Genomic DNA, 24649 nt, shown 5'->3' with positions numbered 1-24649 from the left:
CAGAAAAGCCGGTGTCTCTAACATAGCCAAACAGGGGGAAGTGATGGTAGGTGAGAAATGACTGTGCCTAAGGCTCTATCAAGGATCAACAGCTTGCTAATACATGAAGATTTGACAATGCCAGTCCTCTAGCCTATTGTAAAAGCTTTTTATAGTGTAGACCAGCCTTCAGCCTCGAGTTCTCTACTCAGTACAAGCAAGTGTAAATGATTTGCTTAATTGAAATGTGTCTTCAGTTCCTAAATAACTCTGCAGTCTCAGTAATCTGATATGCCTTGGTGAGGAGCTGTTGCCAGTGTGGGCCACCACGTGCTGCTTCCCCCAAGCCCTGCGTGTTCTTCAGCTCCAGATTCCAGCGTGGCGTTTGTTCCCAGTGAGACATGCACCATCACTGTGAGCACTGAACTCCATTAACTCTCTATTTCCAAGCTGTTTCTATCACCTCTCAGACACGGTGCTTAAAAAAGATAAAAAGCTTTTTATGTGTCTATCTGTACGTTTATTTGATATACCTCCTTTTTCCCCTTTCTATGGCACATGTCTATCCATGATATTCTTTAAGATGTTATTATATATCTGTTTTGATGAGAAACTAGGAATACAGATGTGACAATGGACTAGCAACAGGATCCAGGCTGGTGACTAACGCAGACCCAACGTAGGGCAGCACTTCAAAGTTATCGTTGTTCTATGACCCATACAAAATGAGTCTGAAGGGTTGTTTTACTTCTCAGTGGACAGAAAGCTGTAAATTCCTGGCAAGGTAAGCCATGAATGAGGACACACTCAGCCTGAACTGCATTCACGCCTGGATTGACTGGCAGTGGTGGGGCATGAGGAAAGTTCTTCAGTCACCCGTGCTGTGACTCCTTAGCTGGGCTCGGTGCTTCAGATACACTGTTTAGAGATTTCTCATCAGGTACCTCTTTAAAATCCACTTCAGGCACCTCCCGCTTAAGGGTGACTGTTGTATTCACCACACGGACTCTGGCGCCCTTTTTTTCCACCCTTCAAAAGAAGAACTGCCTCCCTCAGACCTCTCTCAGATCCACTAAGACCTGAATAATAACAGGGTGATTAGTAAATGCGGTACTAGTATGGTCTCAGTTTCATCCAGAAAAATAAATAGAGCTAGTTGTTTGGGAAAAGAAGAATTCCAGTGGGAGTAAAGATAAATACTGTGACATTTCCCTTAGAAAATGTAGTGTTCAGATATAGAAGATGATCATACTTTTGGAAAATTTTTCATTTTGTTACCTACTGTGAACGTAAGTGCCTAGCATGCAGAAAAGCCAAGCGAGCTGGATGAATACCCAAATAGAGAAATCTGGCTAAAGGGAAGCTGGAATGGTTATAAAATACTTTTTGAAGTAAACACTGTAATATGCCAGCAGAGGGGCACCATTCCCTGCCAAAAAAAAAAAAAATAGCGCCAATGAAATGCTTACAGAGCTGCAAGTTGTTGATTTTATTGGAAAAATTCAGCGGCTTTTTGGACAATGAAATGTAGGGTAAGTATGTCCCTGACAACTACTGAGTTAACACTGGTATCACAGACTTGCTCTCGAGGGATCCCCAGCTGTAGTGACCTGCTGCTCACCTGCACCCTGTCGCTGTAATCTAGCAGGTTTACTGTGTGTTATTGAAGCCAATTAGACTTAAGAAATCACAGAGATGTTCTCAAATGAGGAGAGGAGATCATCTCCAGGGAATTCTAAATTTCATTTATTAGTGTTTTTTTATAAAATCAAATTCTTCATTTGAAGATTGGCTAGTCTTCATATAGAGTATTTGCATGTTAAAGATCTGCAACAACAAACCCTACATGTGGAACAAGGCAGGCGCTTGTACAGCTGTGAAACCCTGCTGCTGCCTCTCGGTTGCAAACTGAAATGTTCCGGTTGGCAGCAGAAGGGAAACCCTGAAGAGCTCTGCACCAAGGAGCCAAGGAAAACTGGAGAGCACCTCTACAGGGATGGAGCTTTTGTCTCTCCTATGAGCAGCCTAAGAGAGATTCACTTTCCGCCTTTATGTGGGTTTTGGTCCCTTTCCCTCGTTCCCCAATTTCTCCAAATGTATTGTGAGTCCCAAGGGGTCTGTAAGTGTTAGAACAGTGCAGTTTTATGGACAAGCACTGAAGCAAGAGACAGAGACTGTCCCATCTCTGAATAAGTCCCAACATCCACTGCCAAAGTTTGGATTGATGCATATGATGGGACCAAGGAAAAAAAAAGTCTCAGTTACCTGTCCTGAGGCCCTGAACCACGCTATAATATCGGGACTGATGAAGCATGTATCCTGCTCTTAGCCACTTGAAACAGGGTTGTTCTAGTTGCTTCTCAGAATGTGTTTTCCATTAAGCAGCTCTATACAAGTTTCTGAGTCAGTGAAGGTGACACGTGGAAAAACAAAGAAAGAAAATTTAGGAAAGATGAGATCCAGACAGTTAATATTTTAAAGAAATCTACACAATGGAAACAACTGCAGTTTAAATGAAAGTACTCATTTTTTTGTTAGCACTACCATTCCTGTCAATGGAAAAAAAATCTTCTCAGCTTATTATTGCTGTGGTCAAAACCAGCAGCATCCAGAAAGTAAATGTTTTCAATGATAATCTAACGAAAATAACGTCTGGCTCTCTGGTGTGTTATTTGTTTGAATTGTATGCTCGCTCTAACTCAGACTGTGAACTCCTGAGGAACACTAAATGCCAGCAGCACTTGAAACCATGACAAAGCAGGACCCTTTCTCACCTGGAACAAGAAAAGTTCTTCTGTGCTGTCCTGTTCCTCCAGTGTTTCTATCACAGCAGACATGGAGTATGCCACAAATGCCCGTCTTTCAATGGCTCCCTTACAGATTTTAACCTCTGACACCAGTAATTCCTTCTACTGGACTTCAGTCACCTTGCCCCAAACGATGAAGAACAGCAAAAAAAAAAAAAAAAAAAGGTGTGTGCTAGCTGAATTCAGCTCAAGTTTCAGCATGCCTCTTCTGTCTTCAAGTCTGTTTTTCCCCTTAAAATATCAAGAAAAAGAAACAATATATAATCTATTTTTTTTTTTTAATTTTCTGTACAGGAATATAACGTTATGGCAACTTTGTACATGAAATACATACAGTATTTAAACATGAAAATCAGCTAGGTAAGAATTTACATTAGCAATGAAACTGATTCATGTGCAGCCCAGTTAATACTTAGTTTAGATCTGTATTTTAACAGGGAGAGATTTTAATAGTTTACAATCATAGAAACATAAACATTTAAAACAAGACTCTATAAAATAATTTACAGAAACCCTACCATCTACACTGAGAGAAAGGGTGTATGCCTGCATGTCTTGTGTGTGCATAACAAGGTGGATGAATGACTTATCTCAGCCTTTTAAGTATAAAATAATTTAGGAGCAGTTCATGCAATGTGGAAGCAAAGGAGTGCCAGTTCCTTCAAGGTTTCCTGCTACCTCGGACATCTACTGAGCATCACATGTGGGTTACTGGACACATGATAATACAGTTGCCAGATGCTACAGGGAGCACCGGCCCCAGTTCCTCCAAACAATTACTTATGTAAACATAAATATACAAGCTGATATCTTTTCTACACAGTACAAATACAGGTCACAGCTTCTCAGCTGTGCAAGTAGTCAATCCGTATGCTGGGAAGTAGGATAATGTTCAGACCGGAGTTCCCTGTATCCCTGCATGCAGGGGCACTAACAGAACTTTCTCGTTTTCACCAGTTTGCTCTGGTACTTGACAGAGTGCCCTCCATGCCCTATGACATAAACGTCCAGCAGGTAGGACTTGCCAGGCTGCAGGCCCCGAATTGTCTCTGTGGTGACTGCTTTCTGTATATTCTGGCTGTGAAAGTATTTACAGAGAACCTTTTCTGATTTCTTCCTCGTATCTGGACCCAAGCACTGGTTCTGTTCTCTTTTCTTCTGCTCCTCGTTGTAATTGTCATCCACTTCCTTTTTGTAGATGCAGAATTTGTTTCTCTCCTGTGTGCCAAGCCACGCCACCGTGACTGAAGAACACGTGCGGAGTTTGTCAAAGGCTTTGATTCTTGTATCTTCAGGAAGAGAAGGAAACGACTGCTTGTTAGGCCTTGTTGTTGCCAGGATCTTCAGCACAGAAGCACCTTTTTTGCTTCCTTTCAGCCTAATTAGGTATTTAGCTTTTGCTTTTCCTCGCAGCTGGAACTGCCGTACTCCCTCCACATTTTGAGACAAGAGAAGTTTGCCGTCTCTTCTAACTTGGATCTGAACAGCATCCAGACAGGAATGAAGAGAGAAGGTGACCTTCTGGTGAGATGAAACAGGAGCAAACCGTAGAAATTTGGCTCCCTTCCTCTTGATGAATACATCTGTAACTTTGCCATCCTTCAGTTCGACTGTCTTCTGCTTAGCCTCCTCCTTCGTTCTAGCAAAGGTGCCAACATATGCAGTGCTCATGTTAGTGTTAGTGTTTACTGCAAACATGTCAAAATAGTACTGTGTATCAGGTTTCAGGTCAGACACTGTGAAGATATTCTTGTTCCCGATACAAACTTTGTGCAGGTCAACTCTCGGCTTTGAGGATGTCTGGCGCCCAAACTTTGATGATGATTTTAGGAAACCACGTTCTTTGCCAGCGTTGTTGTCTGTGGGGAAGCCAAAATGGGCAAAGTCGAATGGACTGAAATCCAGACCTGGCTTTGGAGCCATCATGAAGGCATCATCAGAACTGAGTTTGGCTTCAACAGCACAGAGGCTTTTGAAATTGTGTTCTTTATTGATGACTATGCAATACTGAATTGGCTGTTTCAGTAATGAGGCCGTGGGACTCGGTTTCCATGCTAGTGTCACTGTTGTACGTCCCAGAGAAGTGACATCAATTCTGGGATCATAAGGTAATTCGGGGTAAGGTTGGTCGGATTCTGGAGTAGTAGTTGCATACACTTTAAAATGCGTATCCTTCTCCGTTGACAGCAGGTCTAGTTGGTACAAACCAGAAGGGGAACTAGAGGACACAAAATACTCGACGTCATTGCCTTTGTAAGAGAACAGCTCTGTGCCTTCTTCATTAGTAATCTGCTGTTTCTGTTGCTCAAGAGGTTCTGGTTCACCTAGATTATAAGCATACAAAAACATTTGTACAGACACAATCCAAGAACATGAGAAAATAAAACTCTAACAGACACTTCTACACAAAATACAAGTGTGAGATGAAAAATAAAGGTTGTATCTTCTGAGGAAGATGTTAGCATAGTTCTTTCATATCAGGCAGAGTTTGGCACTCAGGTTAAAAACACATGTAATAGAAATTGCACTTTAATTGCACATAAATGGAGTTGTGTGGACGGTGGCTACCATTCTCCACTAGACTACTCCAAGCACCCAGCTTGGATGTGCCATACCGTTCCCAGGATGGACTGACTCTGCTGCCTGTTTCTGGGCATATTTCTGAGCCCTGCAGCAATGCCAGTCCTGCCTCTCTCATTTCTATCTCGTGTGCACCACCCAAAGCAAAGCCCACAGTGAAGCTAGGCTGCTCTGGGCAAACAGTTTGTTGTGGCAGCATCCAATCTAACTATAAGTTCAGCTTTAGCTTTTACTTTTTTTAAAATGCTTTTCCTTCCCAATGTTGCTACCTACTGCCAGTTTCCTGCACAAAAGCAGGACTAGTGCTGAAGATCCAAAGACGATACAGATGGACCTGCTGCGACACTCAGTATCACACTGAGACTGGCCTGAGGCACCTTGAATCCAAGAGAAAAGTGGGACTTTGAGGCATAAGGAAAGTCTTTGATGGTTTGATACCTGAACCTTCTCCACTGGCTTCCTCTGGGAGCTCTTGCACACTCAGTTTCCACTCCAGGGGGGCATCGCAAGGTGTCACTGTCACTGCTAGAGGCGTATTGTCCTCTTCAACCACAAAGAAGTACCTAGGGGTAGGTTAACAGACCCATAATGTCAATGTATCCTGGTGGCAGCCAACTGCTAGGGACTGACTTTACATTATCAAGGTTGACCTTGGTAGGGCAACAGAGGCAAAAATGTTACTTACAGGCAAGCACGTACAGAGGGAATATAGAAAGTCTGGCAGGTGAAGGCTAAGGAGGTGAGGGGCTGAGGTCCCCCTGCCCGCACAGAGCTGCAGAGCTCACACTGCCTTTTTCATGATATGGCAGAGGGGTTTCTGGCCTCCTACCCTTCTCCCCCATCAGCTTCACTTTTTGCCCCTACACTAACCATGTGCAGAATAAATGGTCACAAATGTACAAGTGAAGGAAATGGGGTCTCTCCTGATATATAGGGGTAAGCTCTTCAAAGCAGGACACCCTTTTTATGACATGTCTAGGTAAGAGCCCTAGAAGCACATACAGGCACATGCACATTCAGCTGTCTCCCCGCGTCCTCCCCAAGTACTACATGTCACTAATTGTAAAATGTTCCTCATTTCCTCATTCACAAAGGCTTAAGGAGGTGTGTGGTATGTGGAGGACAGTGGCATTGCTGCTCTTCCCTGAACTCTCTGGAGCCTCGATTTCTTCTCCAGACTAAACTTGGTATTTTCTGACCCATAGGGTTGGGGCTGGGAAGAGGGGCAACCAGGCCAGAATTGGCTTGCACTGCTTCTTTAAAGCACAATATGAAATAATGAAGAGAGACAAATGTGGTGAGGTTAGCCTGTAGTTTCTAATTTCCTTCCCCCACCCTCTGCCTCCAGACATGGTTAGTGGCCCCACTTCGGGGAACTTCTGGGGTCTGCAGGAACTCTGGGCTGATACCAGAAATCACACAAACTGCATAGACCCTCAGCTGGGGAGGCCAGACTGGGATGAAGACTCGCACAGTTACTTACTTCACCAGCCAGAGCACTGGCATTTCTATTTCATGGAATAGAACTTCACAGAATTTCTCTTATTTGGATTCAGTTTTGATTTCAAACCAGACAACAAATAAATCTGCTATCTTCCAAGTACAACAACCTTGCTTAAACTGGGCAGAAATACCTTTTAGGTGTGTCTCGGAACAGGTAGCTGCTAATTTCGGCTCCATCTGGGACGACTGATGAATCATGAAAAAATGCTTTGTCCCGAATCTGCATCTGGAAGAGCTCCTCATCTCTGGTAGGCAACTTCTGTGTCCTGGAGCTGAGCGGCAGCAGCAGCAAGAGCAGCGGGCAGTGAAGCAGGAGCATCCTGCAGCAACGACAGGGATTCCCTGGTGAGGGCTGAGCCACACGTGCACAGCAGAAGCTGCCCCCACCTCATCTCACGCCGCTCAAGGGAGACCGTAGTGAAGCACAGGGTTTAGTCATGACCTGTTCGTTCACGAGCTCAGGAAGACGCAGACTAACATGGCTCCTACAGGCTGATTTAATACTGTCCAAGAGCTTACTACAGTCTTCAGCCAATCTTTAGATCCAAGCTGCAGAGTACGGGGGAGTTTAGCAAGGAGGTATGAATTTGAAAGGCTTATTCCGCCACTGAAACACATGCATACCTACAATGATGTTGCATGCCCTTTATGATTTGCAGGAAATTTCATAGTACTGCCACATGAGCACTGGGAGTACGTGGTGTAAGGACCAAACTTGCATTGTCAGTGCTCTTGGATAAAGTATGTAAATAAGATTTTTCCATCTCAAGCTATAATTGAAAGCAAGCCCACACAGTGGTTTGAAATTGGTCTCTCTCCCTCTCCCTTTAACAAAGAGCAAAAGCCTTGAACATACTTTGGTAGAGCTACAGTTTGATGTTTTGCCACAGGAGAAATAGAACTCGCTGGACATGGGACCCAGAGTAAGCACAGAGCAGATGGAGGGTACAGCAACGTCGCTTAGCAGATTTTGGTTGGGCTTCCAACAATCCTTTGAAAAGTAAATATTTCCAGTGAAATTGCTCTTTATAAAAATAGAGAATTAGGAAAATATGTGATACAAACCCACACATATTCAAAGCACATTGGTATTAGCATGCAATTCAGCAGGGCTTAATCCTCAAGCCTGATGGGAATTGCAAAACACAAAAGCAGAGAATCCCTTACAAATTAGGCATAATAATTCATAATCTCAGCCTTTCATTATTATGTCTACAACTAGGTCAGTAATGACTACCCTAACGTATACAGTGGGATAGACTGCAAATCTCCTTTCACTACAGCAGATGATCTCATACCAATGGCTCTGGTAGGGGGTGAGAGGAAATGCAGCCCATTTCTGGTATGAGTACAGTGAGTTTAAACCGCTAAATGATTATATTCCTAAAATTAGGAAAAAAAAAAAAAAAGAGTTTTAGGCCATTACCTAAACTGTGTTAGCCACTGGCTTTGGGGAAAAGCGTGGTAAAAACATTGAGCTGGCAGGAACAGTGTTATCGTACTTTGCTTGTTGCTACTTGGTTCAGTGTGCATACATGCCCCAGTCCTTATACTGCACAGTAAGTTGATTATTGCTTCATAAGACACTCTGTATTTTTACCTTTAAAATCAAATCCACTGTTCAGTTGGTGTTTGTTTTTTTTTATCCACATGACCTTTCTCTAGTCTTTTACATAAAAACAGTAAGTACAAGGCTCCTTGAGAAGTGGCATGATGTATTTTAAGCCATAATAAAATCGGTCTTTTTCAAGCTCTTAATGAAAATATAAACATGTGCCCCTCAGGGAAGCATCAGTGTCCACCTCCTTCCCCCTCCTGTGGTTGCCTTCTGAAAACCCCAAAAGAGCCTCAGCCCGTTATTTATTTGGCGATAACCTCACAACAGCAACACAGGGCTGGGGGATAGCAAGGCTCCGTCACCGTAATTTCCCATTTGCAGGGCTTATAACACTTCACCTCCACCACTCAGGTTTTAAATTGTGTATTTCGTTATAATTTGAGAGCTTACTGCAGTGCTCTGCCCTAAGGGAGGGAAGGGCATACATGGCTTTACCTAAGACATGTAGCTGCTACCTGCAGGCAAATCATGATTTGGCTCTCCCAGTGTTTGTCAACAGTTTATCCTGACCGGTTCCTTACCTAGATTTGGATGACAGCAGGCATGTTTTGTTGAATTCAGACCAAAGTGTTGATACTTATCACCAAAGTCAATGATATTTGGCCTTTCAGAGCGAAGATCCTAAGTCAAAATACTGTCTGACTCGAGCCACCGAAGTCAGCAGAAATCTCCTCTCATAGGACTCCAGACGAGCTCCGTGTGCTGCAAAGCACTGTTTATTGACTTTTCACGTATTATCGTTGGCCAACAGGGAAGAAATTCTTTCTAACTTATACACACCAGCTACAGCAGATTATTTGGTTAGGTAAGAAACACGGATGCTTTCTGCAGACCACGTCCTCCACGTGAACCCCCTGAAACTGCAATATCGTATATTCTCACTGTCTGCTCCAGTGCAGTGTAACTGTTATTAAAATAAACTACTTCTGATTATAGGACTACCCAGGCTAAGCTTCACTTCTTAAACAATCTTACTAGCTAATCCACTTTAAAAACTGGTAGACAGCGTTTCTGTCCCCATTAACTACTGCAGTGTAGCGAAAAGGTAAGGATTTGTCTGTGATTCCTGTAACTAATTGTAAAAGCGCTTCAGCTTGAACTTAACCACAGAAGATACGTAAAGGTTAGTCCTGTGCTCCCCCCCCAGGCTAGGAAGGGAGCACCGGCCCATTTTATATGTGAAATAGCTTGCAGAATTGTCAACTGTTAATGGAAGACAAACCTTTTACAAACTTGGTTCCTTTACAAGCAAGTAGCAAGCAAGCAGGATTTTGAGTGCCTTCATTTTCACATAGCCAACCTCTGAGACTTAAAATGGGAGCAATTTTCATACATGACACTTCCAAAGGTGGGACACCTAAACAGCAAAGAGGCACTGAAAACTCACCAAGTTTTGGAAAAAACTGCTGTCAGCATTATACCACCCTTTCACACAAGTTAATAAACATATTTTTTATTTATATATATTTTTTGCAGGGCACTGATTGATTTCACATAGTTTTAAGCCAAATCCTCTACAATTCACTCACACAGAACACCAAGAGAAAAGCAAAAAGAATTTCTTTGCTCCATGTTCCTTTCTGGACAAGCTCACCCCTGGGCAGTGACTTTGATGGCATCCATCTGAAAACGTGCGTAGTGCCCGTGAGCATATGCACTAGTGCAATGCCACCCCGCTCCTGAAAAAATCCAACAAATGTTCCTATTTTCTTCGTGCCAAGTGGTCCGAGCACGGCCCAAACCCTGCCCCCTAAAGCTCGCACACGACGTAAAGTACGCTGTGTGATTTTTGTTCTCCAGACTGTGCCACCTCCTAAACGTCTTTTGTTCCCTCTTCCACGAGTTCGCCTTGTTTTCTTTTCTTTTAAACTCAGAGTCAATATTTTATTGATATATTCCTGCTGACTGGAGGGATTTGCCTGCTGTTTATCACTGAATTTAAGAGAGAGCCAAAGCAAACAGTCCTAAGTGAAATAATAAGCGCTGCTCGCCTTCTCCGGGATTGCAAAAGTGCCCTCTAACGGCCCGTCCCCACCTCTCGCGTCCTCCCCAGCCCCTCTCCTCTGCAGGGCCTGACACCCGGGGGCCAGGGCCTGCTCCAGCCCCTGGGACGAGGTGACAGCCATGGGCAGGCAGGGGAAGAGGCCCCGGCCGCTGGCTGCGGGTCTTTACCTGAACAGAGTGAGCAGAAGCAGGCGCTGAGAGCTTGGAGCGAGGCATAACGACCTCGAGCGCCTCAGCACGCACTGCCTTACCAGTTTGGTTTTTTTTTTTTCCTTCTGAAAGTAGAAATAAATAAAAGTCTGGCCATTTTATAAACTTGAGCTGTGAGCATACACATGAGAATTGTCATTAAATCGGATCTGAGCTGATTACAATTACACTGACTACAATTCCCCCCTTCCTTCTGAGCGACTTATGCTCGAGCAGGGAGACTTCCCAGCCTCTCCAACACCCCATTTACACACGCTCCGACCGGCCTCCAAGACATTCCCGTTCCTAACTCCATCTATATGAAAGACCTGCAAATATGTAGGCAGACAGTAATTACAAGCCAAAAGGGAGAGGCTAACAGGATCTGCAACTGGCTTCGCTTTCGTATTCAGCGACAAACCAGCTTTAGCTCTCAGGCCGTCCCCGCAAAGGCTGGAGCCGCCCGTGGTCACCTCTCAGCACCTCGGCCTGCCCAGAGCGCTCCCTCACCTTCATGACTGTCTGCGGGTGACCATCAAGGACTTGCAGTAACAAAACAAAAAGGGCCTGGGTTTATTTGAAGCAAACGCATCTGGAATAAGTGAAACCTAACGTTTGATTACAGAGAGCAGAAAGTGAACGACTGTAATTTAGCAGGGATCATTTCAAGGCACTGCCTGCCACAGTGCCTTTGTATTGCATTTTCCTTTTCTTGTGTGGATGGTTAACTTTTTTTCCATCTTATGCCTTGTTTTCAAACTCCAGTGTACTAGGTTTTTTTTAGTTGTTTGTATTACCCATGCTGCATCTCATAATGAGTCTGCAGATTTATTGACCTGATTTAAGTCTAGCTTTGGAAATGAAAGGGCATTGTGTGACTTCCTTTGACTTATAGGAATGCTGCAAGTAAAGAGTCTGTGAGCTTTTCCATTATAAACTTCACTTCCAGAGATATACAACACAAATATACGCACCTCAGCACACAGAGTTATCGCCTCAGACACAGAGCAATTTAAAAGCACCTACCAATTTCAACTGTAATATAATTAGTCATTTTTAATGTGTAAAGAATAAAGCCTTTGAAATTTTAAAGTATTTACTGGGAGCTCATTGATTTGTTTGCTTAGGGGGAGTCCAAAGAGGGAGAGTGAAGGCACGGCCTTTAATACTTAAGTTTCCCTAAAGGATCTGGAAAACGTTTGGTATGCCTTTCATTTGTTTTTTTTGTTGTTGTTGTTTGTTTGTTTTTAAAAGGAAAAAGCCATGCTCCAGCAGGCTTGCTGTCTGCTGCTGCCTTGTGCCATGCCAGAAGTGCCAGCCTATGACCTGAAGGTCACGGTCACCCCTAGGGACAGAGGGCAAAGAAAAGGATGGGCAGACGCATCACCCGCTCAGCCTGCCAGAGCAGAAACACTTATGTGGGGTGTTGCAGCTGGCAGGGAAGGAGCACTCATGCCCCGTTGTGCCCCAAATCCCTGGATTAAAGCTCCCTAAGCACGCACGGACACAACAGACTCTAATAGTGCCTTTGAAGCTATTAGGGTCTACCCTGTGAAATATCTGTGGGTTAACTGACCGCCTCTTGCAATTTCAATTCAATCCATGGTTTGCCTTTGCTGGAAGTATTGTTTTAGCAGAGCAAATCACAGTAGCATGGAAAAACATCCAGCTATGCAGAAATAAGACCATATGAAGAAATACGGGTACGTTTTCATCAAATCTTAATGAACAACAGTGGTGATGAACTGCAACTTATGGGAGAGGTTAACTCTGAAGGGGTAATACTGTAAAATGTGGAGCTGTCTCAAATTAGACATGTTGAAAAGCAAACATACTCAGGGAGATACGGTATCAAAAATCAAATTTTACATGGACTATTTTGTTTCCAAGCTGAGGCGTATTTATTTTTCCACTTTTAGTGGAAACAGATTCAACTGCGATTATATCAGGATCGCCATCCTGCAGCGAGCAGTAGAGGGATGCTTCAAAAAAAAACAGCTGAGCCAGGAGATCCCAGCTGGGACACTTGAGGAAATGCCTGGTAGCTCTCCTCCTCCTGTCAGTCACTGCCCACATACCAGCTCTTCACTCTTCACAGCCACTTCCACCCACGGGTGAGTGTCAAAAACAAACAAGGAGCCCCCCGCTACCTCCAGTACAACGTCCAGTTGTTCCCTGATACCTCTGTTGTGAGGGCACAGGAAGACGTGTAGGCTACTACTGGCAGCCAATTGCTGCAAGACATGGGTGGAAGCCTGCTGCACGCTTGACCCCAAACCACACTTGATTGCCCTTCACAACTCCAGCATAAATTGGCCTTGTGGCTGGCACCGTACCTGCTTGTTCTTCCAAGCCCTCTCAACATGCCCAGACAGCTGAATGTCCTCCACAGAGACCGCAAGTAGGGTGATACCGCTACAGGAAGCTCTTTCTGCAAGAAACACCAATTTCAAGCACTGCATCCAAAGCTGAATGCACAGAAGGGGAATTTTTCAATTGTCTCAGCAGGGTTTGAGCCCCAGTAGGAGAAATCAGATGGGGCAGAGAATTCTGAGTTTGCCCAACTCCAGACCATTTAAGATAACCAACTCTGAATGCCACGTAGTTCTACAACAAATCTTTCATCACAGGATCTTGAGGTGTTTTGTAACAGAGAGCAATTATTATCCCCTTGTTACGAGCAATGAAAGTAGGGCAGCAAATTTCCTTGTTCACGGAAATCCCAATATAATCCTTTCCTTTAATCACTAAACAATAGCCACTTTCTAAGGCCAAGTCCCTCTGCCTTGAGCACGGCTGTGTGAGTGGATGTCGCTGCCTGTCCATAATGAATTTCAGCAAGAGGATTAGTAGGGAGGAGCACACCCAGACAATTACAAACTACAGCCAACGCCAGCACATTGCCGTTTGGTACAAAGTTTCCCCGTGCTTCCCTATAATAGCTCCAAATGACATCACGAGCAACGGCCCCTGCCAAAACCCTTACGAGACAAGGGTGGCTGGCGTGTCAGGGGAGGACAAAAAGCAGAACCGCGGCTTGGGAGTAGGATCGAGTCCGTGCATCCTCATACTGCCGGGCCTTGGGCTGAGGGTCAGAGAGACCCTCGGAGAGCTCTGAATTGCCATCAGTGCGCTGGAATTGCTCATGCACTTCTTTCCTTCCACTTTTTGATAGATGACTTAAAAAAAAGGGGAACATTGCTTACTGCTGCGCAGTTCCTTTGGGCATGCAGAGGCCGATTCCTTCAGCTTCCATCACAAACACAGTTTCTCCAGCATTGGGAATAGCAGCACTGGTGGACACCTCAGAGCAAAGACATGACAATGGGAATTCACACAGACATTGCAGCAGGCACCCCAAATGCATTTGCAAGGTTGGATTTTGGATTGTTTCAGTCCAGGAATACTCGTAGATAACTAGACATGGGACAAGGAGCAAACGTAATTTGAGTGGGGAAAAAAGCTATTTCTGGTCCATTCTGCTCTTTCCCATGTTTTTTCAATCTTATCCTTATTTCCCCTGCATTGCTTGTAGTTACACCTGAATCACATAAACCAGGTTCTCAGCTGACTTTGAAGGAACTATGCCCTTTTTTACTGGTTTGAGCTTCTAGCCCCATATTACTGCTGAGCACAGTACTACAGATTATGCTGACCCTCCAACATTTCCAGCTCCTCAATTATCATCAGAATCCTAATTTTCCAATGTAATTTATTGGCCAAAATTGGATTCCTTTTTAATATTATCTGCCTTCAGCTTTGCTTTAGAGGCATGTATGGGGAATTTTCCTCCCTACGAATCCTTAATGCACCACCACTAAGGTGCTCTCTCACAAGGACTTGTTAAATACCACAGTAACACTCAGATCCTGTGTCCCATTTTCCCTAGCCAGAAAAGGGTTGCTGCAAATATGTAAACATTCGTAAAGCATTTGAAAAGTACGAAATGTAGTGCTGACGGTACCAATATTGACATATTCCCACTCTAGCCCACAGCCCACAGGCAAGGGTTTCCCAGGGCCTAGCAGGGGCACCTGCCCCACACTGGTCTTTGCCACCCCCTGAAGAACACCTGCACTGTTTCCTCGGCACAACACCAGCTCTGTCAGCTTCCTTGGAGGCTGCACGTGGATGTGAGCACAGGGAGGCTCATCACAGGTGGCCCACATCATGGGGGGACAATCAGCCTTTCTTCTGCACCCTTGCTTTCGTAGACTGCATGGGGAAGGATGAGAAAAAGCAGCAATAATAATGATAATAGTATTACTAATAATAATGTGTACGAAACAAGTGATGCACAATGCAATTGCTCACCACCCGCTGACCGATGCCCAGCCTATCCCCGAGCAGCCGGCCCCCCACCCCGGCCAGCCACCCCTATATATTGTTTAGCGTGACGTCAGATGGTATGGAATACCCCTTTGGCCAGTTTGGGTCAGCTGTCCTGGGTCTGTCCCCTCCCAGCTCCTGCTGCACTCCCAGCCTGCTCGCTGGCAGGACAGAGCGAGAAGCTGAAAAGTCCTCAGCTTGGTGTAAGCACTGCTCTGCAGCAATTAAAACATCAGCATGTTATCAGCGCTCTTCTCATCCTAATCCAAAACATAGCACCCTACCAGCTACTAGGAGGAAAAGTAACTCTGTCCTAACTGAAACCAGGACAACAATAGCTAGATTTTCCCAACTGACATTTATTTCCTTAGTATCTTGCTTAAAAAAAAAAAAAATCCAACAGAGGGCAGCTCAGTAAACAGAAAATTGCTGGCCACGGAAGCTAGCTGCTCTGAAGCACTTGACTTGTCTACCTGTGGCCACACTGCACTGCCCATCGCTTTGACTGACACCAAAGAAAATCTGACTTTCTGCTTGCCCCAAACACCCCAACTTCACACAGTGGCTATCAGGTGAGGTTAATTCTGTCCAGGCCCAAGCACAGAGGCTCCAGCCCTGATTTCCCAATCCCCTCGCTAGTCACTGGGACACACGAAAGCAGCAAATGCAGCCGAGGCTCAGAAGGAAGCAGGGAACCGTACGATGCGGCATGGCTCAGTGGCTGGGTGCAGCCAGCATCATTAGGCATCTCCAAGGCTAAGGAACCATGCCCAGAGAAAGCATTAGTCGTATGGACCCTGCCTATGTGTGCATCTTCCTCCTCTTTCCTAGTAAGGCTGCTTAGCTTTGGTTCCCTTCCTTTTTTTGGAGGGCAGCAGAGTGGAGGAAGAGAGCGCTGGGATTGCCCACGTGTCGGTGCAGTGGGTGCGAGCAGCCCCTCTCCAGCGCTGGGCTCTGGCTGCTCGGGATGCCCACGCCCTGGCCCACTGCCACCACGGGGCTGGCAGACCCTCCCAGCCCTCCTGCTCTCGCCCAGCCACACTTGCAAAGGGAGAGAAGTTACAAACAAAGCAGGTTCAGAGTGTCTTTGGGAGCTGCCGGGCTCCAGGGTGGTTGTGCAGCGGTTTCTGGTTTTCTAAGCAGCTCTAGCTGCATCCTTCTGCACGATCAAGCTGAAAAGTTTCCAGCGATGCGCGCTCAAATCAAAGTGCCATGGGAGCTTCAAACCCACCAGGGCCAGCTACGGAGCTGTGGTATGGGATTTGAGAAATGGCTTACTGACAGGGCAGGCTTCAGCCCCATGCCACGGCTGGACCAGCGTTTGTTTGTCCAGCCGGGCAGGCAAAAGGTCAGTCCTTCATCTCGCCACCACGAGCCAATGCGCAGGGAACACATGTGGGCAGGTAGATCGGGCTGCCACAGGTCAGTGAACATCCAAACAGCCCCACGGCCTTGTTACAGCCACCAGTCCTCCTCGCCTGACAGGAGAGAGTAAGGGAAGCAAGCAGGAACAAAAGGAAAAGGGAATGAAAGAAAAAGGAAAAAGGGATTTCTGCATTAGGAGACGGCTGGAACGCATGTCGAGGGACCTTCCCCTTCCAAAAGCGAAAGGCATGGTGAGAGCTGTGGCATGGGAGCCAGGCTGCCTTCTGGGGGTGCTGCTTTGCTGGCAAGGAGGGAAGGTATTGCTCAAGGACAAAGTGTCATTTCAACATCACCTTGAACGCTGCGCTGCATAAGCAAAAAGTCATTCACTCAAGAAACCACCCGCTCTTAGGTGCTTTATCCACGCAAGGCACTTCAGCAAGCCACGGAGGTCTGGGCTTTTTTTTTTTTTGGAGTGGCGTGGATGGGCATTTGTGGCTCAATTTTCAGGGAAAGAAAAACCTTCTCGGGTGGGTGCTGGATGCCCATCAAGAAATAGTACCTCTGCCCATGCCACAGAGCTGGCTTCGCCCCGGTGAGAAGCTGAGCAGCGCCCAGCTGCGGTTTCAGGTACCCGCACTTCACCTTCACGTAGTGTGGGGTCCCACGCGGCTCTGCCCAGGGAAACTGCAAGCAGCTGAGGGATGTTTCAGCCTACTAGAAGCACATATCTCCAGGATGTATGTGTTTGGTGTTTACTAGTTAAAGCACTGATTGTTGCGGTTTTCTTACAGCCCTGTGACCGCATTTTCTTAAATGAGTGGGGATTGGAGCGAGCACCATGACCTGACGTAGCATGCCTTAAGCCTGCATCCCTGCTGTCACACGCTGGCAAGGGGTGTCTTACTTGCTGCCTTAAGATACTTGGTCAATTCAAATATTAAAAGACTTTAAATCCAAGTTTTGCTTTGTTCACATGGTGTGAAAGGGTCTTAAAAGCAGCTTATTTTTCATAGGACGTATTATTTCAACTATTGTGCTCTAACAGGATTATAAAAGTTTTAATTGACTGACAGTAAATCTTCCCTGCAAAATTGCAACTTTAATACCTCCTAGGACTGTTAGGATTTTATTCATTATTCCTCATTACTGAAAAAACAGTCAGAGAGCGCCCCTAGGGTCTTCCCCAAATAAGGAGGAGATCCTATTAGTTCCTACAAATCACACTCAAGTAAGTAACTCTTCTCAAGAGGAAAAACCCACAGAGAATTACATGCAGCTTTAGTAGAGAGAGGAACAGCAAGAATGTCGCTGACGCTGCTCGAGGATGTTTTCCCTTGCATTCAGAGAGCAGCTGGCAGCTCTGGGACACTTGGCTTTCCTGCGTGACCACCAGCCCCGTCTGTAAGCAGCACAACTTTCATCAGGCCCTCCAAATGCTCAGACACGTTTGGACTGTTTCAATATAAACAAATGAGCAGTAAACCTGCTACACCTAAATGAGGTAGCACGAGAAGGTGAGTTCGCCTCTTGCTGCTACCCTGGCTGCTTTGTAAAAACCCTCTCCTCTGAGCAATCCCTGTATCCAGAACCTGCAATTTGGCTGCAGTACGGGCAAGGTTAAAAGTGAGAAAGATGAAAAAAGCATCATTCTCACCCCAATAAAGCTCCAACCCTCCTAAAAAAATAAAAAAAAAGCAATGTGCTTAATTGAGAGAACAATGCTTTTCCCCTTTCCCCCTGCAAACCGCAGCGGAAGCGCCGCTCCCGGCAGCGTGTCACCTCGTGAGCGCGCGAGGGTCACACGGAGGGGCACTCATATCCGGACCCGCGGAGAGGGGGATGAAGTGAGAAAGAGAAATTATTGCCTTTCGCTTTCCAGGTGCTCTCAGCAAGGACCACTGCTTCTTATCTCGGCTGTCACGCAATCAGCAAACATCTCTCCAACCGCCCCGCTTAATTGTCCTAAAAGCAGCCCGGTCCTGCAGTACCGCATCCCGGGGCGGGCTCGTGCTCACCGAAACCAAACAGCCCCGTGTGCTCTGGAGCAGCCAGCGTGTGCATGCATCCCTCCGGCAGGGCAGTGCGTGCACCTTTTTGTTTACCAAAACACAGACAAGCTGGGGGTGAGGTTCTCACACCGGCAGGCCCGCTGCTTGCTTGAGCAGCATTTAAGAGCTGAGCACAAACCCCAAACCTGTCCCATAAAACGTCCCTGAGAAAACTAACACCTTTTTGGCCAAAGTTACAGTATCAGCTATCTCGCATGTGGACTGACATGTCCTACACGACCTGCGTGCTCCACAAAGCCATCCATGTAAACAGATTTTCCACCGGTTCCTGTTACAGCTCAGCGCTAACATTCATCTTTCCCCAGCACAGCAGCCATCCTTGTGTGCTGCATATTGGAGAATTAATTCTGAAAGAACAAACTTCTTTTTAATATTTGCTCTCCCCATCCCTCTTAATTTATTTCCACCTTTAGGCACGTTCTCCTGGAGTTATGATTTATCACCCTGACCCGTTTCCCGATCTAAGGGCAAATACTTCCTCTCCTAATGACATCTAGTTAAAGTTTTCAAGCATATCATCTTCGCAGCCTTCACAGCTCCTCCTGTCATTGTTAGATTATTGGAGCAGTTTTCTCAGGCAGAAACGATTGCTGCTTGGTCTAACAAGGAGTTTTGTCGTGGAAGTAGCACACTCAGTCACGATGCAAAACAAAGTTTGGGGAACAGAGCTTCCACAAGCTCTTTGTGATTTCTCCAGGAGGATGCTCACTTTTGTTTAATAGAGCTCAAGCACTACTCAAGTCCTCTCTTTCTCATTTTACCCAAGGTTTTCCTTTTCCTCTAACATAATTCAGGTCCCTTCTCCATGCACTCCTGCTTGGGCAGCGCCCGCAACCCCTCCATCATCCTGACGGGCCGTACCCTCAGTGACAGCGAAACGCGCAGCCCCGCGGCACTCACCGTGGCACCACCCTGGCTGCGAGCAACGCAAACGTCAGGGGCTCTCTGCACGCTCCCACGTGAGCCTCACCCCAAGCACATACATCCTGACGCAAAGCCCCTCGAGGTTATCGTCCCCAAAGGCAAACCAGGCGCTCCCAGCAGCAGGCGCTCCCTTCTGCCAGCACTCACAAGCCCCTTCCCCTCCTGGGGTGCAAGGCCCTTCACCCCAGCAGCCCGCGCTCCCCTCCTCTGCGTTTTGTAATCGGGCAGGCAAAAACAGAGCCAAGCCCCGGCGTTGTGTTAACTCCTTATTAGCGGCGGGGATGGCAGCCCGAAGCAGCTACACGGTGCTCCATGCCAGCAGCGTCGGCTGCTTCGAGCGTGCTGAGCGAGGAGCGTGCGCGTCTCATTACTTTGCCCTTAACGCAGAAAACGTGCTCGTTCTGCAAGGCTGCAGGGAAACCCGGCACCCAGAGGGTGTCCATAGGTATAAATGAGCAAATCCACCTTCTGAAAATAGAAAACTTAAAACCAAAAAGCCGGGGAATGAAAAGATAAATACCCACTTGGCAAAACGAAATAAAATCAGCTCTAGAAAGAGGCGAGATGCTGAAGGAGGCCTGAAATAGCCCCTTGAAAATAGTGAAGTAATGGGCTTACAGTTTTATTATTCACATAAAGTTTAGCGACTTCAAAATGAAGGCGAAGCCAAACACGACCTGTTATCCCCCTGAAATCTGCACTGTAACCGAAGCCAGTGCCCAGATGTTCTGTGGTAAAATCTGTTGCTTCGCTGCAAGAAAGCCCCACGTACCCTGACACACGCTCCTGGCTTGCCTTCGTCCAAGCCCACTTAGATTCTGGATTATTTTTCTAGCAATCTTTTAAACTGCCGGGGGAAGCATAAAAGGTGGTCTCCTATGAAACCGTTTGATACCATCCTGAAGTGTAACTGCTTGCAGAAATAAATCAGGATTTCTTTTTAATAAACTGTTTATTACGAGTCTTTCGGAACGTAAATTGTAGAAGACAAAGCAGGGGCTGAGTTTAATAAACATCTCATCTCATTGTACATACCAAGGCAGGAGACCCTGGCACACCGAGACCGAAGCGCCCAGCAAAGCAGCTCCGGCACCAACGGGGCCACGGGGCAAGCAGCACCAGGTGGCCCTGAGCCCAACCGAGCCTCGCACCCGAGGATTCCCCCAGTACCCGAGCACAGTGCCAGGACCCCATCCTCCACCCCTGGGGCCTCGTTCCCCACCAAACCAGAGCCGTAGGCCGGGAGCTGTAAACGTCGGAGGATCGGCGAGTACGTGGCGAAGGCATCTGAGCTTAGCAGGGAACGCGGCGCAGGCGTTACGTGATTTTGAACAGCTTGCTTGACAGTTTGCACCATATTGTATTTATAAACATTGGGGAAACCAAAATGCTTTTCCTCGGTGTTTCCAAAGGAGTCATCCACAACAAAACAGACGTGCAGGGCAAGCCCACGCATCCCAGCGCAAAGGCGGTTCAAATTAGAAAAAAAAAAAAAAAAAAAAAAAACAAGAGGCCCCTATTAATTTAAGCAGGGTCACTCGGGCGAGTAATTGCTCAGCATCCCACGCGGCGCTCGAAGCCCCCAGCACCTCGCGGCCACCCAGGCCTGAATTCACACGGGGCCGTGGCGCGAGGTAGCAGGGGCCGGTGACACCGGGCACACAGGGACCCGCGAGGTGGGAAGAGGAGTAGGCTGGGGAAGGGAGGATTATTTTGGGGGCGTTACAAAGCTCTCTCCAATTAGGAGATTGGAGTTATCTGCTGGCAGGGAACGTCAGCCCGCGAGGAGCGGGTATCGCTCTCCGAACGGAAGGAAGCGCGGCCACAGGACCCCAAATACACCCACGCGGTGCACAAGGGACATGCGGTGCACCACTGCTCATTTCTGATGCTGGAAATAGAACATGAAATCTCTCTGTGTTGAAAAAAGCTCTCTCCTTCTTCGAACCCTAACAAGTTTTGAATTCTACACATTGCTCCGTGTGCTCCAGAGACCCTCAGCGGTGCTAGAAAGCCGGCCTCGGCAGCTCTTCTCTCGCAGGTATGCACTTTGCTACGAGGCAGGAGTGGGGCAGAGAGGATGAGGCACCCTGACAAGCAGCACTCTGAAACACCATTCCTCAAATAGTTAGGAACCAGCCACTTCCCAAGCAGGTGAGGCAGAACCACCAACTTTTTCTCCCCGCTCCCTTACTGCGTGGCAAAACCTGCTGACAACAGGTAATGCCCAAGCACTCATTTTTTACGGAAACCAGGTTATGCCTGAGACAGCCGTGCCTCCCAAGTGTCACTTGCACATAAATCACTCTCCGCAGCCGCCCGAGGAGGAATTCACCCTCCAACCCCGCTCGCCTCTTCCAGCTTTACACGCCGCCAACTCCACCGGCTCTACCAAACACACTACCGAGGCCGGATGCCCACCACAGGCCGCTGCCGGACAGCGGCTGCAGGATGCCCCGACGGCGACGCGCTGCCACGTTGGTCACCCAACGTCGCCTGCCCTGGGGACCCTGCCTCCCAGCAGTGACACACTGCGAGCGTTTCGTGCCGGGGAGGTCAAGGCCTGCGGGAGGCTCACGCTGGCGGGGATGCGGCACCCCAGGCGTGCCGGCCCTTGGGAGCGCCGCGCTGGCCTTCCGAGGCTGCAAGGCACCAAAGTTGGATCTGCAAGTGATTAAACAGCGCTCTGCAGCCATTGTCTCTGCGCTGCCGAAATAAAAACGCAACCCACAGCAAACCCCTGCGCTTGCATCCCACCGCGACTTGCCCGTCTACTTTTTTTCGGTAGCCACTTTTTTTGTCTGTTTTTCTTTTTTTTTTTTTTTTCTTTCTTTCCCCCTCCTCTGCCCTACCGACACGAAGCACGACGCTACCGGCACCCGCGGTGCCCGGCTCCGGAGGACGAGCGGGGGCTGCAGCCCGGGGGCTGCGGCGGGCAAGGAAGAGGCTGAAGGGGGGGACCCCAAATCCCGCAGGGGCTGCGGCGAGGGGCTGGGGGGCTCCCCGCCGCCTCCCGGCCGGAGCCGGTGCCTTACCTTGCGGCGTCCCGTCCCGTCCTGGCGCTCCCACGGGGGGCGGCGGGGCCCGGCTGGTTTTTTGTTGTTGTTGTTTTTAATTTTTAATATTTTCTTTTTTTTTTTTCCGGGGTGGGGGGGAAGGCGTTTTCCCAACCCGCTGCAGCGGGGACTGTGTCACGCCCGTCCCTCCGCTCCTTATAGCCCCTTCCCTTTCCCACCCCTCCCGCGAGAAAAAAAAAAAAAAGAAAAAAGAAAAAAAAAAAGAAAAAAAAAGAAAAATAATCAAAAAATAAAAAAACAGGGGGAGGTGAAAAAGGGGGGGGGGGGGCGTGGGGCAAAGTTGGGGGGCGCGGAGCGGCGGCGCCCGTCGCGTCTCGCTGCTGCCGCCGGGGCGGGCGGCGGGGGAGCCCCGCGGCCGCCCCGTCCCGTCCCGTCTCGCCCCGCCCCGCCACCGAGCGGCCCCGCTCCGCTCCCCTCGGCCCCGCGGGGGGCGGAGGGGCGGGCCCCGGGGAGCACCGGCCCTCAGGGCTCCTCGCCGCGCCCCCCGCCCGGCTCCCCGAGCCCCCATCGGGGTCGGGGGGGGGGGGGGGGGAGGTCCGCAGGGATGCCGGGGTCACCGCATCCCCCCGCGGTGGCCGTGTGGTCAGAGGTAGATTTAGGGTTTGGGCAGCCACGGGGGGGCTCCTCGGTCTTACCTGCAAGCTGCGAGGAGCGAGCGGAAAGTGGCGCTTGTCATTTAGCAGCAAGGAGGTCTCCTCGCTTTTTGTTTCTTTTTTTGGTACATCGCTCCCAAAAAGCGCCGCTACGTAAGCGCTGAGCAAGTTCTCAGCCAGAGCAGCTGCTGGGCACTGGCCCTGAAGGTACCCGTCCCCTCCCTGCCGCCACATCCTACCTCCGACAGCTTGGGGGAGGGAGGGGGCAAAAATAAAATACAAACTCCTTTTTTTTTTTTTTAGCAAGATTGCTGAGCAAATCTGACAGCAAAGCCTTGGGGAAGGAACGCAAATTGTCCTCGTCTGTAGGGCAACAATCAGCTTGGCTCTGCGAAGGCACAAACCCCAAAAGAGCTCGCGTCCTCAGGGACACGTAGCTGTCCAGGCTGCTGCTAATTGCCATTAGTTACTGCCACTTACCTCCCGCTTCGTCAGCTCCCCGAGTAGCCGCTTCTCTCGCTGCAAGCCAGCAAAAAGTGCCCAGGAGACTGCTCAGAAATACAGGTTTCCCGAAAGAAACACGGGATGAAGGCAAGCAGCCCCATGGGAACCCCCAATCAGTCATCGCTCTCTCTTCACGTCCCCGTTTCTATGTATTTTGCCACTCTATTTATCATTCTCAGATAGGTTCAAGGGTGGGAGTGTGGGGAAAGGAGGAAAGACAGAGACATTTAGGATGAATTTATGTGTAGTAGAGGAGAACCCCAAAATACCTGGTGCTTGCACCCAGCGTCCCAGCTCCTTCCTTTTAGAGGAATGTTTGCCTCCACTCGCGACACCTCAGTAAGAAAAGCAAACAAAAAAAGCTCAGCACCTAAATCAGAGAAGATTAAAAGAACACCTAAATCAATGAAGAAGACCAAGGGCACTCTCGGCAGCTTCCTCCAAGCCTTTGAAGCATGCAGGAGCCTGCAGGGAGCTCAGTGCTCGGGTGAAGGGAGGCAGCTACCTTTGGGTGCCCTGCGTGGCACAACATTATTCTGGGGAGCCTGCAAAAATGGCTGGCTCTGGTTTGAGGTCATTAGAGGTAAAATATTGCTGCCCAGCAAAGGAGCTCTCGGGACCGCGCGCTTTGCACACAGGCAAACAGATTATTTTTAACCTGAGGACAGCTTTAGTGCTATTGTTCTTAGAGGGTATTGCTGTTTGTGATTTCAGTGGGAGCGAGATGACATCCCCTGAATATGATTTACACGGACACTGACTCTTCTGCAAACAGATAACTGTTTTTTGGAGGCTTGCAGCTCCATCTCTATCAGAAGTGTAGATCGCTGTCATGATTTAAAGCCCAGCACAGAACTACGCTCAGCCAAACAGCTCGAGCACTCTGAGAACAAGATTTGCCCTTCTCAGAATCCACAGAGAATGAAAATACTGAGACTAGGTCTGGAAGGCAGAGCTGGGAAATAAATGCTGAAAGCTACATGCATGTCTGGGAGGTACTAAGGAATCCAGCTGTATTTAAAAGGAAATCAAACAGTGAAATCCCAAAATATGGGAAATTCTACCGGGTAGGTGATTCCTGTTAAGTCCACTTCACTGTCCCAGG

The 24649-nt window shown here is 47.9% G+C and overlaps 1 protein-coding gene and 2 long non-coding RNA genes across 11 annotated transcripts; 2 read left to right on the top strand and 1 right to left on the bottom strand.

The window, feature by feature from the left end:
• LOC308194998 lies at positions 1–3837 on the top strand. The gene is made up of 2 exons (XR_013951133.1): positions 1–393; positions 597–3837. It is a non-coding gene; the product is annotated as an uncharacterized lncRNA (long non-coding RNA).
• Positions 3046–23892, bottom strand: NDNF (neuron derived neurotrophic factor). Of its 9 annotated transcripts, none has more exons than XM_080591634.1 (6): positions 22406–22700; positions 14753–14895; positions 13887–13984; positions 7001–7189; positions 5805–5929; positions 3046–5110 (listed from the first exon to the last, which is right to left on the bottom strand). In XM_080591634.1, exons 3-6 carry the CDS (start codon positions 13934–13936, stop codon positions 3717–3719), a joined length of 1758 nt encoding a protein of 585 aa, XP_080447760.1. In that variant the 5' UTR covers positions 13937–13984; positions 14753–14895; positions 22406–22700; the 3' UTR covers positions 3046–3716. The 9 variants fall into 9 exon arrangements, with proteins under 9 accessions (XP_080447760.1, XP_080447761.1, XP_080447762.1 ...); XM_080591635.1 differs by having other exon boundaries at positions 13887–13973; XM_080591636.1 differs by lacking the exon at positions 14753–14895.
• LOC308194989 lies at positions 14903–22102 on the top strand. The gene is made up of 2 exons (XR_013951120.1): positions 14903–21524; positions 21626–22102. It is a non-coding gene; the product is annotated as an uncharacterized lncRNA (long non-coding RNA).
• Positions 23893–24649: the final 757 nt, after the last annotated feature.

Source organism: Anser brachyrhynchus (assembly GCF_964034855.1).
Source record: "Anser brachyrhynchus genome assembly, chromosome: 4".
Taxonomy (NCBI): Eukaryota; Metazoa; Chordata; class Aves; order Anseriformes; family Anatidae; genus Anser; species Anser brachyrhynchus.
Note: the sequence above shows the minus strand (reverse complement) of the source record. Positions and strands in the feature narration are given on the sequence as shown.

Bases quoted from the DNA above. Each gene is read 5' to 3' on its own strand.
- NDNF (XM_080591634.1), bottom strand. From the start codon at position 13,936: ATGGAAGCTGAAGGAATCGGCCTCTGCATGCCCAAAGGAACTGCGCAG. The intron at 7,190-13,886 runs GTAAGCAATGTT...TCGTTGCTGCAG, and splicing joins CCCAAAGGAACTGCGCAGCA to GATGCTCCTGCTTCACTGCC. The intron at 5,111-5,804 runs GTATCAAACCAT...CTTATAATCTAG, and splicing joins AGCCAGTGGAGAAGGTTCAG to GTGAACCAGAACCTCTTGAG.